This window comes from Prunus dulcis, chromosome 3 (genome assembly GCF_902201215.1).
Source record: "Prunus dulcis chromosome 3, ALMONDv2, whole genome shotgun sequence".
Classification (NCBI taxonomy): domain Eukaryota; kingdom Viridiplantae; phylum Streptophyta; class Magnoliopsida; order Rosales; family Rosaceae; genus Prunus; species Prunus dulcis.
The window spans coordinates 3928020-3944925 of NC_047652.1; the positions used below are offsets into that span (position 1 = coordinate 3928020).

Here is a 16906-nt window from a genome sequence, read left to right on the forward strand (position 1 = left end):
ATATATATATATATAGTCCCCTTTTATTGAGGGATCTTTCAAATAATTTTATTTGAGGGATTCTTCAAATAATTTTATTTAAGAGACACCCTTTAGGTTCCTCTACAAAAACAAATTCAATGATCCAAACCATCTATTTTTACATATTCAATAATTTAATTGAGTGCTCAAATGATATTGGATTCAAGTGATATTTTATAGAGATGATTTTTGAATAAATATATACAAAATAGATGATTTGGATTAGTAAAATATAATGCGGAGTGAGCCCTACAACTACAAGAGTGTCTCTCAAATAAGTTTATTTGAGAGATCTCTCAAATGAAGCTTTGTATTTTTAAAAATTTCGGACTGTTTTTTTTAAAGGGTGAAGTCGAGGCAAAGCCCAAACAAAAGTAGACCAACATAAATCTGGGCCTAAAACCCTGTCGTTTCCGCTTCGCGGGTTGTTACATTTCAACTAAAACCCTGAAAATTCGACCAGAGAGTTCTGCTCCACTCTATTCGACTCTCCATGCCAGTATCAGACATGAGAGCTCTCAGAGCCATTTACACCCACAAACTCCTCAATCCCACCACTCACAAATCCCTCTCCAAGCCATCTCTCATCCCCTTACAGTCCCTCCAAAACCCTAACTTCTCCCGCCATTTTCACTCCACATGCCGTCTCCAACGCCCCGAAGAACCGAGCGCTGTCACCGATTCTCTGAAAACCGAGACAAATTCAAGCTCCAGTGGAGAAATTCGTCGCGTTTGGTCTGTTTTTGGCCCTGCCTCGCACACATTGGTGACCCCAAGAGTCGCAAACAAAAGTAGCGATGTACAAGAACCAAGACGTGAAAGTGAAAGTGAAAGCGTGAGTGAAACCCAAAAGGGCTTATCGAGTTTGAGAAATGGGGTCAAGGAGTCTGAGAGGGATAAGACTCCTAGGAATGTGAATAAGGCCAATTCAGGAACTGGGAATTATAGGGAAATGGCGAGGAGTAATAAGAAGGGAGGGAAGGTCAAAACTAGCTGGGTTTGCTCAAGTTGTGGGGAGACATATGGTCAGTGGTGGGGTGCTTGCCGGTCTTGTCATGCAATGGGCACGGTGAAGAGGTTTTCGGAAAGTGTTGAAGATGCTGATTGGGGTAAGGTTAGTGGGTTTCAGGTTTCGGAGAAGGCGGTGCGGTCATGGATGGGGAAGGAGGCCGGGGAGGGTGGGCCAATGCGGTTGGCTGATGTGAACCAGGGAATTACTGTGACAGACAGGCGCATTCCAATGTAAGTTCCTATCTGTTTTTTGTTTTTGCTCTTTAAAACATTGTTTGGATCCTAAATAAGTTGGAAAAACGTTCTCATAATTGTGTATGTTTGGCTGGTTGATATTTAGGCCTGGAATCTTTGGAAGTGAAGTTGAAAGAGTGCTTGGTGGTGGTCTTGTACGAGGTTTGGTCATATTGTGTGTGTGTGTGTTTTTTTCATTCTTTACTCTGAAAGCTCCTATTAAAAAAAGTATTAACTATGAAAGCTAATTGTTTGTCCTCCTACTCTTCTTAACTATGCTGAACATTTATGAGCTTAGACCTGTTAGATTGCTTTACTAACCATTGAGTTAGTTTAAACTCTACTTTGTGGTATCTTGCGTTCAGAGTGGCATAAGAAACCATCTTTAAATTTTGAACTGATAAATTTTTTTTTCAGCTGGTGGGTGGTGGAGTCAGTGTTATGAATAAGAGATATATTACTCACCATTCCTCTGCCCCAGCTGTTTAGATGAAATATGAATTCTCCTGTCCAGTATTTTGGCTTGTTAAGACCTATGTTTTCAGTTGCTCCTTCCAGAAGCTTTTAGTATTTAATTTAAAGTTGCTGTTCCCGGTGGTTGAAGAGGAAAATTCAACATTTTAACAGTGCTTCTTTCTGTTTTTTAAGGTTCATTGGTTTTGGTCGGTGGTGATCCTGGTGTTGGCAAGAGTACACTCGTGTTGCAGGTAGTAAGTTGTTGTGAAGATTGAGATTTACATTTGCATTGTATTTATAATTTATTTATTGGTGTTGCTGAGGATATTTTTCATGTTCTCAATGTTTGTTCATCGTGTTGACTATCATTATCTTCTTCTCTATTTGTGGTTCTGTTTTCTTGTCAACCCATACTTTTAAACTGGAAGATGGCTTCACTAATAGCTGAAGGGCATGGGCTTGGTAAAGCAGCCCCTGTTGTGTATGTCTCCGGTGAAGAGGTTAGCATTTTCTTAAGCCTGGTATTGGCAAATCAGCATGCCTGCTTTAAAGCTTCATTGATGCTTGACTTTCCTACTATCTAATTCTTGTCAAGCATATCATTTTATTTGTTCATTAGCAGGCCCATAAATGGTGCACAAAAATGAAACTTTTTTTGTATTCTAGTTTTTAGGTACTTTCTTTAACTTGATTAATTTAACTTTCTCCCGTTGATTCCTATGAATTTAGGAAACTTGTAAAGTTTTGTTGAATTCTTATCTGAAAGGTAACTGCATTTAAGTGTCGAATAGTTCTTTTTCAATTAGAAAAAAGTCTGTTGTTGACCCATTTGTGGAAAATATGGCTAAAAGGCTTTTATAGTAGAGCTTGAATTATTTAATTTTGGTGGTTGAGAAGCCTAAAATGTCTTGGGTTTCTGGTTCACCACGATGTGTCATTTTGCTTATAACTTTAGGCTATGACATGTAGGTTAATTCACATTGATGTCTGGTGGCAGAGTGTTCAGCAAATTGGAAGCAGAGCTGACCGTATGAAGATTGAAACAGAGGATCTTTTCTTGTACTCAAGCACCGATATTGAGGTGCTTAGTTCTGGGCTTGTGCTTACTGAATCTTGTCTTTGCCTTTTACATTACCCTTATTAAACTTGAGATAAGTAAGACCGTGTTATTGTGATATCTGACGTGCTGTCCAGAATTCCTTTTTGTTTGTTTACTTACCATTAGATTTTAATCAGTCTCATGTGAACTTAATGCAAGTTTCGCGATTATACAAAATGGTCAAAGGCTGGTTCACCTACCAATTTAAATAAATATACATCAAGAAGTAGGACTGCAGCTACCAATTTATTTTTTAAGTTAAGCATGTGGTAAAATAAAATTGATACAGTTTATTTGGTGTATCACTATTTCCGAATGGTTAAGCCATCAGGACTCATCACTTGAGAGCCCAACTCGTGGAATTCAACATAAACTGGGAGGTTGCAATTGTAAGGACTTATTAGGATTCCACTGATATCATGTTTAGGAAATAGGGGGAAAATAAGATGCATTAATCATAACCCTAAAAGGTTTATATAAAGTACAACCTTAGTGTCATTGGAAACTATAGAACGCTATTCCCCTGTAACTACTTAGATGTATTGACTGGATATAATCATGTGCTTAAATAGCCTATTTGTAATGTCTTTCATGCAACTCTCTCTGTCTCTGTCTGTCTGTCTGTCTGTCTGTCTGTCTCTCATGTATGTTAAATTTGCGTAACTCTCTGGTATGATCCTTAGACAAGGATCTATTTATCAACCATTATATCAGATACATTACATCAGATTTGGACTGTTGACATTTGGAGAGGATAAGATGCATCTTAGTAGATTTCAGTCACTCGTCCATAAATGATCTAATGGCTGATAAACATGTCCTTTTTGATACTTCAATCGAAATAATTCTATTAAATGTATTGCGAACATATGTGCACATCCACACTCCATACTGACCTTATCATGACTTTGCATACTGGAATGTGTTGCTTTATTGTCCTAATCTGGAACATTGCTGATAAAACTGAAGGATTGATGCACATACCTTTTTCAGGATATATTAGAGAAAATTCAGTCTCTCAACCCTCAGGCGTTGATCATCGATTCAATTCAAACAGTTTATTTACTAGGAGTTGCTGGAAGTGCTGGAGGGATCATGCAGGTTAGAACTTTTACCATAACATGCCACCCAGCATAATATGAAGCTTCTACACATCTGATCTTCATAGGCTGCTTCAACACCTTTGGGGAAGATGGAAGGGACGACATAGTTTGAAGCAAATTCTTTATTAGATAACTTGTTTCTTAGTAACCTTTGTGAATATTTGCATTATTCTGTGTCAGGTGAAAGAATGCACACAAGCCTTGCTACGTTTTGCAAAGAAGACTAACGTCCCTGTTATTTTGGTGAGGATACACTGTCCAAACTCTGATTGTTCACGTATTTACTTGCATTTTATTAGTTCAGAATTCGTGAATTGGATTAGGTCAGTGAAGATTAGGATTTATCGTAGAGATTAGAAGCTTCAACAGAAGTTTGATTCTGCATTTATTTATCTGCTCTTTAAAAGGGACGGACTGTCAATATCAGGACTTCCATTTTCTAAATTCCATGATGGTCTGTAAAAGATAATAGAATTCTTTTTATTTTCATTTTTATTGATGGTTATGGAATGTAGAGGTCTTCTATTCTTGCTCCTTTTATTTATTTGTTTTTTGCATATCCAGATTGGGCACGTAACAAAATCTGGAGATATTGCTGGACCTCGTGTCTTGGAGCATATTGTTGATGTGGTGCTATATATGGAAGTTGGTACCTTGTTAGATTGTTTTTACTGGATTGTTGAATTTTTTTTTTCTCATGTGGTAGTAACTTATCCATTAAATCCCAATGTATCTCTTCTCAGGGGGAAAAGAGTTCAGCCCATCGTTTACTTCGATCTGTGAAGAATCGTTTTGGATCAACTGATGAGGTACACAATGGTACTCAGGCTGCATCTTTCTTTATTTTTCCCTTATTAGCCACATGGATCATTGATCTATTTGTAATAGTTATTTGTTTTATTAATTTAATTTCTATTAATTTTTAAATTTTTTACTTTTTTGGTTCCTTGGGTACGTTTATGTTGTCAACTAATTAGCCACATGGATCATTAATCTAGCTATTTGTAATGTTTATTTATTTTATTAATTTAATTTCTATTCATCTTTTTTTTTGGTTCCTTAAATTTGTTTATCTTGTCAACTTATCTAATCTATTGTCCTAGTAATGTTTCTTGTTTTTTGTTTTTCTCCGTTTTTCGAATTTTCTGAGCTAAAGCTTGTGTGATTTTCTTTTTCTCCTTAAAACCTGAAACTTTTTATATTTATTTTCCTTATAATGATCACCTGCTGAAAGTTTTTATATCGACTTTCCTTATTATGATGCTCAACAAAGCTGATCCGAACTATTTGGCTAAAGTTAGAAAGAAAAAAAAAAAAAAAAAAAAACAACTAGGAGATCTGGGGAGAATGGTCAAACATGTTGGGTCTTGGAATTGTGCGCTGTTGTATTTTTGTAAAAACTCTTCCTTTGAGGTGACTTCTGTTTTCCTTCTATTTAACCATCCAATTTATAGCTGGATGAGGTGTGGCATTCTTGGACTCAGTTCTTGACTTTTGAGAGAAGGAACTATACCTATACCGTTCAAGTCATTGTACCTTGATCCGTGCAGTTTTTCGTTTTAGTTATAAATGCCGAAGAGCTTAACCAGGGTTAGAAAAGATGCATATTATTGTATCTTCTTTGTGACTTGGATGAAACTAATTTTCAACTGGACAAGCTTATGTAATTATAAATTTTTGGCTTCTACATATATAAATGTTTATAGTGATCGCCTCTTAATCTGTGTTACTGATAGGATTTTTTTTCCTTTGCTCTCAGCTTGGAGTATTTGAAATGTCACAATCAGGACTGCAAGCTGTTTCAAACCCCAGTGAGATGTTTCTGTCTGAGCAATACTCAGATTCAGAGTATTTAGCTGGTTTAGCTGTTGCTGTAATAATGGATGGATCTCGTACTTTTCTCATTGAGATTCAGGTTACTTATTCACTGCTTTCATACTCGTTATTTCCTTTTGATTCATTTTTGAACATTTTAATTAAGCAATTGTTTGTCCTTTATGGATCAGATTAAATCAGTGAAATTTATTGTCCGTCATTAAATTATTTAGCATGAACTTGAAGATAATTAGGATAGAATACTTCTATTTCCTTTTTATTCCTTGGGGCCGAGGACAGTAGTAGATGTCTTGTTCTTTGTTGAAGTTAGATCATCTAACCTAACCAATTGGAAATGGTTACAGATGCTCTATGGTTATTAAACTGAGATTCAAGGGGTAGAAGACGTATGGTTTGGGATTTTATATTCTCAACATGCTCCTCATGTGTGGCCGGATTGAGCAAACACATGGAGAGCCTCACACTTGGAGCATGTGTAGCCGATGATGCCTAACACGTGAACTTATTGCCTGCGCTGTGTTAAAGTTGGACCATCCAATTTAAAATCAGTTCGCACTGTGTGGAAAGCCTTACTATCCTTATATTAAGATGCAAGGTTTAGAATGCCAGATGTCAGATGTCAAATTCTCGACATTCTTCTACTGCCATCATTATATCCAATTTAGTCAGCTACTCTGCTCAATCAGGAGGGTTCCTCAGTATTTCTTAGGGCCAGCGAGATAGGTTAGATATATACTATGTTCTAAAATAATTTTTGCGTTGGACCCATATCTCGGCTTTTCCTGGAATTGCACTAAGCAACTAAATGAATATTAGTATTGTATGTCCTCTGCATTTTGTCTTGCTTGTAATTGCGTTCTCAAACAAATCATTTGACATTTGACCAACTTTCATAAATTTTATGTAGGCATTATGTGTATCCGAATCACCAAGCGCCCGGCAAGTTAATGGGGTTCCACCAAGTAGAGCTTCCATGATTATTTCTGTGAGTAATTTTAAATTTTTTTTGTATATTTTTTATTTATATTATTTGTGCCATAGACAGCAATACACAAGAAACTTCAACGGAGCAATAGAAATTAGCAATTTACATCACCTGGTTGATTATATGCCATTCCTTAGATGAAGATACTGCTGTGCTATGGCTTATGTTAGTCAAGGCAGTATTATGATTGAATTTGTGCTTAAGGTGAACGGTTTATCCTGATCTCATTGCAGATTCCTTATATTTACGGGCACTTAGAGTTTAAGAAAGAGCATAATGTTTCCTCTTAAAATAAAAAAGAACAAAGGAAAAAATATAATGTCATTGTCATCCTACTTCATTTGCACTAAGTCTAAGTTTGATGAAAAACGAGTTGTCATTTAATCTCTTATATGTTTTAGGTACTTGCAAAGCAAGCTGGTCTAAAGCTCCAGGAGAATGTAAGTAAAATCTTATGATAATTCTTGATTTATAAAGTTGATTTTCTATCATTGAATTTAAGAATATCTAAAGTTTTTCTCCAGGTTTGAAATATTTATACAGTAAGAAATGATTTGGAACATTGTGAAAGTCATGAGAATTTGAAAAATCATTTAGAGATATTATGGCTAAAATTTATTAGTCAAAGATGAGGCCAGTTTACATCATTATTGCCACCTTGCTTGTGTAAAATACAGTGAAACGTGTGGACACTTGTAGCCATGTCCATGTCAGTAATTAGTAAAGAAAGTGATACTAACCACTTACAATGATAGGAATAGTGTTAAATATGGTAAATGAAGTTTTCTTATACTGTGCAAACAGAAATCTTTTGATTGTTGAGTCATAGGGAAAAAAGCCTACATGCCAGACTCCTTTCCATCTATGAATTCATTGAATTTTGAATTTACCGATTAAATAAGTTCTTTATTTCTATTATCGCTTATACGACTGTCTTATTTACTGTTGGTCAGTTTTCTGTTCCATTATCTTTTTCTTCTTAATAAGAAAGTTGCTTTATCATGTTAGGCCATCTTCTTAAATGTTGTTAGTGGGGTATTCCTGAAAGACACTGCTGGGGATCTTGCAATAGCAGCAGCAATTTGCAGCAGGCATGCATACTATTACCCTTTCTACTAATCAAACATGTTTTTATAACTAGATGGCATTTACCTTTTTGTTTTTCGCCCCTATGCATTTTTTATTTTAGACATTTAGTATGGTTATATCTTTTCCAGCTTTGGTGTTGTATTACGCATAATGTGTGGCCATATCAGTAACAGAAAAGAACTTTAGAAATTTTGTCTTTGTATTGAATTTACCACCTACTACTTTTTTTACAATGTCCCTTCAGTTAAATATTTTATTTACCACATGTGTTTCTTGTCCGTACGCTTCAGTTTCTTGGAGTTCCCTATTCCCAATAGTATTGCATTCATTGGTGAAATTGGACTTGGTGGTGAACTTCGCCAGGTAAGCATATCATTTCAATGTTATTTCACCATTGCTCTTAGATTTCCTTAAAATTGAAGTATATAATAGCATTTCAGATACAACAGATTTTACCAGAGGGTTCTGAATAGTAATATTGGTTTTTAGGTTGAATTATGGGAAGATCAGCTTCCTATTTTGGATATGTTGGGGTTCCGATCTTGTATGATATTGTTATAGCCTTGAGTTGCTTGTGAGATAATAAGACCTAGTCTTATTACTTGCCATCCGAACTCGGATGTTTTAACTTGTTCACTCGGATCTTAATAAAGTAATTATGTTTCATGAAATGGAGCAGGCCCAAGCAACCTATCAAATATTACACCTCTGAACAAACAAAATTGAATATCACAATGTTGCTTTTAAATTCATCTTCCACGAAGTTACAAGCTGACAACTTAGTGCAGTGTTTCCTCTACAGTGACAAATACATAAGATATGGAGATAATTTGCTAGATTTGACCCCCACCCCCTTTCTCCTTTATTTTCTTTCAGGCAATTTTATTTGATGGCAATTAATTTTATTATGTTAGGTTCCTCAAATGGATAAAAGGATACACACTGTGGCAAAACTGGGTTACAAAAAGTGTATTGTACCAAAATCAGCCAAGACATCTCAAGGAACTCCAGGTTTTGAGGATATCAAAATAATAGGCTGCAAGGATCTGAAAGAGGTCATCAGCAATGTGTTCAAATGATGCTGATGCAGATCAAATCATTTTGATTTTGTACATATTGTTGTATCCGGAAATATGTAAAAGCTGTAGGTTGATGTGCTTAGAGTTGCTTGTCATAGCAGTCGGTGCGGCCCGTCTTTTAGGGCATGACGGATGCATCTTCTCTCTCATTTTGGATGCCTGAAAGAGAATGTAGTTATTATGGTCTTAAACTCCAGTTGCTGTGAGAAAACCAACATTGCATATTGTGAGGCAAAATTGTTATGGCAACTCTATTGCTAGTATTTTGTTGAGTGCTTGTTTTCTGCTTGTTTCTTGCTTTATATTGCATCAAATCCCATTTTATGCTGTTTTCTTTTACGAGCTCTATAATGTAGTTGTACACTTAACATGAAATAGAAGAATTGCCAGGAAAGATATTTTTTTTTTTCCTGGAAAGCAAAAGCAGCTAATACCAAATTTGTGTAGTTTTTTGGTTTACTCGTTTCGACTCCAAAGGGTTTGGATTTTATAATTTATTCTGAAATAATAATATAAAAAAAGTTTTTCTATTTAAACTCACACATTTTTTTTTTTTTTGTTCACCTCAATACTTAAATTATTAAGCTCTTAAGTTTTATTATTGTGTAAAAAAACAAAAAAGAACATCCAACTTAATACTTAACTCTAGTACATCTATACACACACACCTCCCACCACTCTTTTAAGAAAAACACAAACTCTTTTGCACCCTATTGCTAAATTACTCCTCTTTCAATCCAAGAAACCTACTACTCTCATCTTCTCTGCACAAACCCTACATTCCCATCTTCTCTTCACAAACACATTTGACAAGATTGTTTTTTTTCTTTTAGTAATGTGTGGCTAATGTGAACTTAAAGTGGTGGGGCAAAATAACGAGGTACCAAGTGTCAAGTGTGAGATTGATGAGTTTTTTATTTTTATTTTTTTATGATGGGTGTATTTAAGAATAGTTTGGGAAGATAGTAGTCCTCTTCGAAAATTGTGAAAATTTGAATTAGAAGTTGGGTAAACTTAAAATATAAGGTGACCAAAGAGAAGTACTGGATTTAAATAGTCCTCTAAAAAAAACACGGTTGGGGGAAAGCGTCAACTCATAATTGCTGGTGAAAACTCAAATTTAATTCTTTTCACCAATGAACACACAACTTCATACATCAACATATAAACACTCAAACCTGAAACACCAACGGGTTTGGGTGCTCTTGTAAGAAAATAAACTATATCAAACTGGGATGCAGAGATGGAGCGAAATTGAAAAGGGAACAGCAAACACAACGATCTTTGATTTGCCAAATAGGTTGCTGCTTGGTTTTTTTCCCTACTCCTTTGGGTCAGACGCTGCAGTCCTTTGGGTCAGACGATGCAGTTGCTTCAACATGGTTTTCCCCATCTATCAGTTGGGCTTCGGCTTCTGTATCCTCTTTATTCGTTTCGGCGACCTTTTTGGCGACCTCTTTAGGATCCAAGAAGCTTGGCTGATTGGTTGATGATAATAACCGTGCCCACATTCTGTCAGTAATCACAACCTTGTTCTGCCTCTCGGTCACACGCTACACATTCAAGAAATAAGCAACTTATACAAACAACTCAAAACACAAGAATTACAATATACGGCAGTAGCCGGATACCCCAAATGATGTGAATTCGATTTTCTGCAGATATTCTTGTACTACTTGCATCATATTTCCTGTCCTAATGGTCCATTAGTTTGTTCGGGGGAAAGGTAGATGCTCAAGATCTATCCCTATAAGTCACATTGTTGCCTGAGATGCTCGGAACTTATGTATCATGTAGACAAGAAGCGCCAATCTAGAATGCCATGTTCATACACATGCAAAGAGATCCCCACTTCTGAATCGTATGCTCCTTTCTTTTATTGAGATAGCTAATTAAACCAAGAATAACATATAACTTACACAGAACGGAATATAAGCATGCCTTCCATTAACAGGCCCAACAGTGAAGCCCGTGTATCCTGCCATCGCACCATGAATGGCACTGTGAGCAAGAAGGGTGCAATATACATTATCAGATGCATTGCCTGGAATAGCACGGATCATGTAAGTGGGATCTGCAGGCATGCACAACAATTGTTGGGTTATATAATTTGTTCCACAAGGCTACACATGCACAGAATCAAACAATAAAAAGACAACATTTCAGTCCCCAAAAAAGGCACTGTTCCAGAAGAACGAACCTATATATTTGAGAGTTATATTCATCTTTCTCCGTTTTGAGAAGTGGTCCTACAAGAACATAATCAATACATATAGTAAGAAGTGGCATGCCTCTTATCGAGTCACTCAAAAATGCTCTGGATAAAATAAAACAATAAAATACCACATATGATGTCTAATTTAATTTAAAAAACAGACCGCATTTCTTTTTGCCTGTTCTGTAAAACCTTGAAATTTTGGAATGTCACCAAGGATGCCAGCAAATCCTCTAGGCACTATCTTCTGGTTATACTAGGACTACTCTATTGCTTACTAAGAAAAAGGACTTGTAGGGAACTGACTTTATTTGTCTCTCCATGATATTATTTAAGGATTAAGCTTAAAAGCGTTTGGCTGCTAGACACAATCTTCTCCAGTCCCCGTGTTTTCTTACGGGTGATAGGGTTATTGTAGATACTATGTTTCAGAATTGACATGCTTACAACATATAAAGAGTAACAAAACTAGACAATTACACAAACAAAGCGTGGGGAACAACTTATCTAACATCAGTCATAGAAATTACATTGACATCTATACCTTAATATTCTGCGATAACCACAGGCCAACATCTTGAAGAAGCTTATTTCCCGAAGCATCCTGCTCATCTTTAGGCAGGCTTTCAGAAAGAAGAACATCTCCTGCACCTTCAGCTATTACTATAACGATGTGGCCATCCTCTTTGAGTCTTTTTTCAATGTATTCATAAAGTCCACCAGGTCCTTCCAGATAAAAAGGTGATTCTGGAATCAGGCAACAATCCACATCTCGGCTGGCAAGAGTAGCATACATTGCTATGAATCCTGCATGACACGATTATATCCGACAATAAGAACTACATAACACTAGATTAGAACTTCACTTGTTGGTTGGACAACGTGAATTTTTGGAGGCTACATAACATCAAGCACCCATGAACATTAGCTTAACACTAGGTTACCAACGTGGCTTTCTTTGTGTTCATAATTTGCAGAAAATTTTGAATCGGTTGTTACCAACCACAATAACACCCAAACCAAAAAGGAATAGATATATATATATATATATATTTTGGACTGATACAAAAAGGAATAGATGTAAATAAAGAAACACAGACCTTATTCCGAGGCTACTAATTCTTATTTTTTATTTGATAAGAATCAACCTAAGTATTAGGTGTGTAAATGACTATGAGATAAACCCAAACCAAATCTTATTAACATCTTGCAATGACAGGGATGCAATGAGAGGTCTTGAAATAATACAAGTGAAAAGGATCAAGGACAACATCACTGAAAAAAGAGAATAGAAAGAGACAAATATTGCAATAGACAAAAATGAATTAACAATGATTTACGGGAATCAGAAATCCAGATAATATAAAGAGTCTCAAAGAGTAGTGTGTTAGACAAAATCCCCCCCCTCACCATCCATTGAAGGAGAAGCAAACAGCAACTGTTTTAGCATACACCGCAAGTCTCATCAATGGATATCCTATTAGTAAGTCCACCTGGGCGGATTCAATCGGATTTTGATATTGTTGACCGATTTGTGCGTATATGCAGAAATATTTCCCATTATTGCAGCAGATCCCATATTCAATAATGGCGGAAATTGAAACTAATTCATACTAAATTGTATGATACTCATATCTAGTTGATATGCAGATGGTACAGCCATTACACGTGAAATGGATAAATAAGATAACATCTGGTGGCATAACACCACATTGTGAGCCAATTTTCAGATTATCTTCTGCAACATGCTCTAAAACTAAGTAACTTTAAGATTATATAGAGGATTGATACTTTACCACTGTAGCGGCCCATTAACTTGACAACGCCAATACCATTCTCAACGCTTTCGGCTTCAACATGAGCTGCATTTATGGCTCGTTGAGCCTCCTCAACAGCAGAGTCAAAACCAAAGGACTTGTCTATAACCTGAATAAAAGTAAGCATGGAATCCAAAATTAAGACTGTTTCGAAGAGTGAATGCCAGTGTTAAATTAAATGCATCAGATCAGTCATGCATGGAATTAGGAGTACCGGAATGTCATTATCAATGGTTTTGGGAATTCCTGCCACTGCAACTTTGAGGCCACGCCTCCTGATTTCCTGCATTAAATAGTGGTAAGCGAGCAACTAAACATTGTCCTCGAGTCACTTATTTTAACATCCCATATTGTTGCCCAATACTCTCAAGATTGTTAAATCTTCCAAACTACTTTTTCCCAGGAAGCACTGGAGATTACTACTCGTTGTGTCACATCAAACTGCATTACCTCAAAAATCACCGCAGCTCCTCTCTGAGTTCCATCTCCTCCAATTACATAAACCTAGCAAGCATACACATACGTTAGTATATGCACAAAAGTTGTTGAATAAACCAAGTCCTCATAACTGAAATCTGAAACATATGCAGACAATACCAACCTGATTGATTCCTCTATCCTGAATGCTGTCCACAATCTTAGAGGTATCATGGCCCCCTCGTGATGTCCCAAGGATGGTACCACCACGTTTGTGGATGTCATTCACAACCTTTGGTGTTAAGGGGATTGTATTTCTGGCATAAAAACCTCTGTATCCACCCTACATGTAGAAAATTACTTCCTTAGTTCATGATATTGTTCAAGCATGCATGAGAAAAGATTATAATGAACTGAGTTTTTTTATTTTTCATTTAAAAAAAATTATATCCACTGATGGGCCACAATTAAATTATAGCATGTTATTTTTACCTCATATACTATGAAACGTGAGGGAAAGAAATTATTCATTACTAAAGTCCATTTTTCATGCATCTTTAGCATTTCATTTTCTCCTATTTTGAAATATGATAATGAAGATTTAGAATGTATTTGAATGTATGTCAAATATGCCTTTACTTACCTCTATTCCAAGAATTCTTTTGACATGATACATGTGGTTTAACCCACATACTAGTTCTCTAATAACTGTATTTAGGCCTGGACATAGACCACCACATGTCACAATACATGCATGCACTTCATCTGATTCGAAATATACCTGAAAAATATTCAATGGCATGTCATTTGACTAGAATACATAAATACATGAACAATAAATACATGAAAAAACTAGGAATGTAAAACCTTTTGACGTGGTCCAGAGCGCCGAAAGTGTGTCCCTCTTGGGCTATCCTTATGAACAACAATCTACACAAAGAAGAACATTATGGAATTAGAAGACATGCACAAACCTAGTGTCTAATCTTTTATACAACTGTGAAGCCTGAAATTGCAAGATATTACAATTTTCATATCACTAGTAATTTGTATAAGATATATATTAGAAAAATAAATACACAATTAATACAGCAAGCACTGAATATTACTCACCTTTTGGGCAACGGTATCATCCGCATTAACGAAATACTGCCTGGCCAACATAAGATCAATTTGTGAATTATCAAGATCACAATTGAATGAGTGACATCGCATGCATTTTCTGTGAAGCAAGGAACTGAAAGGGCCAAACTTACTTAACAACTGAATAGGAAGGATTGTCTTGTAATGGATTGGGGTATGTCTGCAAGATATCATCAGGAAGGTAAAACTGTCAGTCAGACAGATATCCTTTCCTCTAGCAGCAAAACAAGAAAACTGTTATTAAAATGAAAAATAAAATAAATCTCTAATGTTCATCAGAGTGATTTTAAGAAGGACAGAACATATGAAAGGCTTTTCCTTTTGTCCTAACATATGATCAAATAAATTATTCAATTCCCATTTCTTATCAAATTTAATATTTAAAAAAAACGTCACAGAACTTGGGATTAATAATAATAATTAAATTTCTTTGCTTTTCCATCTGATTCTAGACCATTAAAATATTAATAATAACCATTTATATATGTTATAGAATTTTTACCCCAAAAAAAAAAAAAAAAAAAAACAGTACACCAATTCCGTGTACTGAGGCGACAAAATCTCAAGAAATTAACATCAGTTAAAACACAATTCTGAAAAGAACAAAAGAAGATCACAGGTTTTTGCACTGACTTCACAGACAGTCATCTCAAAACGCTTCGTTTTGGCTGACACCTACTATGGCCAAAAAGCAACCCCCACCGCAACACTGAACTTGCAGAAATTACAAGCCCAAGGAAGAAGAAGAAGATCACATGTGTTTTAGCAGTTAGAGTAACTTGATCAAAAATCAAAATATATAACTACACACTGATCACACAATTTCCTCTGTTTTTCTGAAGCAGAAGAGAGAGAAGGAGAGTTGCAGACTTACAGGGAGGTCAGGGATGTAATCAACCAAGTGAGGAACATCTTCGAGAACGTAGCCACCCTCGCCGGGGACGATTTTGGGCTCGGAGTTGTTGGAAATTGCCATCGTGTCCCTGAAGCCGTTCTCTCTGGGAGAACTGGAACTGAAACTGGAGCTGGAGCTGGGAGAAACGGCGGAGGAGAAGTAGCGGGGGTGATCAGCAGTCGCAGGGTAAGAGTTGGTCGGGTCGAAGCAGCGGAATCTGGGCCTTGAAATGGAGGCAGAACTGGCCATATTAGTATTGGGTTTTAAGATACTAGTACAGAGTTTAGGAACACCCGGCGTATTTGTAGCCGTTGATGACGATTAATCAGACATTTCCCAGTCCAACGTGTTGACTAAAAAACAACTCACTATTATTGTATTTGATTTTTCTATTATTCCCTTGAAAAATAACTACTTTCTTGTCAAAAGCTGAAGGCTTAATTTTCCTTAATTTTTCAAGATGGAAAATATTATTTCGACCCAAAAAAAAAAGAAGGAAAATATTAATATTAATTATTGTCCTTTTATACGTTGTTTCATTAATGTAGATTCTTGGGGAAGAATTTAGAACATTGTCCACGCTTCTAGAGCATATGTTTTTCTAGACCTTTTTCTTTACAGGTACATTTTACATGAAACTAGATATCTGTACGGTTATTTTCTCTCATGATATTTACCAAGTTTTTTTTATTTATATATACAAATAATATTTTATTTTAATCATAAGGAAGAAGATTCGAATTCGATATAAAATAAGGAGCACATTGACTCTAGCACACTTGACTAAGTGCATATTTGCTACCATATTAAAAATGACACCATACAACTTTCAAATTTAAAGTTAAAACGCTTCAAATTTATGTTATAGTATATTTTTATTCGCAATATGATTAAATGAAAGTTCAATATAATCTAAGTGAATCTTTATTAATTATTAGAAATCACTCACGTGTCGAAGTACTTGTAATGTTACATGTTTAAATATTGGTTTCATTTTTTAAAGATTTTTGGGGCCTTGATAGTTCATGCTGGTTATTGGTGACATCCAAAGGCACGCTTGGTTTGTTGGTCGTGTGTCACGCCCTTTACTTAGTTTTCCATCACATAATTTTAAAGTCTCCTTAAGTCATCAAAAGCAATTATTTTGATGTATGACGTCGTTACAGTCCCGCATGGGCAAAGCTTTTTGGACTTTTAGATGAAAAAAAAAATTAAGAAAAAAAAGGTTCCATTCCAGTTGTTTCATGTGCACAAAATATTCCTTTTATCTGTTGGAATTTTGTTCAAGAACAAATAATCTTCTACAATATTTTCCAATAGCTTTTTTCCATTTCGGTCAAATGGCAAGAAAATTATGCAATGTGCCTCCTAACTTGACGCCAAAGGCCGAATCATTTGACTATTTCAAAGTTGGATGTTGAAACCACTAATGTTTAAAATAAATAAATCAATCAAATTATTCAAAATGAGAACCACCATATAAAGAAAATTATTTAAAAATTAGAA

General features: G+C 35.7%; 2 protein-coding genes across 5 annotated transcripts; one reads left to right on the forward strand and one right to left on the reverse strand.

The window, feature by feature from the left end:
* Nucleotides 1-499: 499 nt before the first annotated feature.
* On the forward strand, nt 500-9215 carry LOC117623397 (DNA repair protein RadA). 3 transcript variants are annotated; one of them, XM_034354359.1, is made up of 15 exons: nt 500-1263; nt 1373-1428; nt 1915-1973; nt 2151-2222; nt 2720-2803; nt 3815-3922; nt 4105-4167; nt 4489-4569; nt 4668-4733; nt 5684-5839; nt 6668-6745; nt 7147-7185; nt 7754-7836; nt 8125-8197; nt 8749-9215. In XM_034354359.1, exons 1-15 carry the CDS (start codon nt 515-517, stop codon nt 8911-8913), a joined length of 1932 nt encoding a protein of 643 aa, XP_034210250.1. In that variant the 5' UTR covers nt 500-514; the 3' UTR covers nt 8914-9215. The 3 variants fall into 3 exon arrangements, with proteins under 3 accessions (XP_034210250.1, XP_034210251.1, XP_034210252.1); XM_034354360.1 differs by lacking the exon at nt 7147-7185; XM_034354361.1 differs by lacking the exon at nt 7754-7836 and having other exon boundaries at nt 8749-8860.
* A 720-nt stretch (nt 9216-9935) lies between these two features.
* On the reverse strand, nt 9936-15738 carry LOC117621295 (ATP-dependent 6-phosphofructokinase 6-like). 2 transcript variants are annotated; one of them, XM_034351686.1, is made up of 13 exons: nt 15380-15738; nt 14619-14665; nt 14476-14515; nt 14230-14292; nt 14006-14143; nt 13547-13705; nt 13396-13449; nt 13160-13228; nt 12925-13054; nt 11673-11935; nt 11114-11162; nt 10833-10987; nt 9936-10466 (listed from the first exon to the last, which is right to left on the reverse strand). In XM_034351686.1, exons 1-13 carry the CDS (start codon nt 15647-15649, stop codon nt 10248-10250), a joined length of 1656 nt encoding a protein of 551 aa, XP_034207577.1. In that variant the 5' UTR covers nt 15650-15738; the 3' UTR covers nt 9936-10247. The 2 variants fall into 2 exon arrangements, with proteins under 2 accessions (XP_034207577.1, XP_034207578.1); XM_034351687.1 differs by lacking the exons at nt 10833-10987; nt 11114-11162 and having other exon boundaries at nt 15380-15659.
* Nucleotides 15739-16906: the final 1168 nt, after the last annotated feature.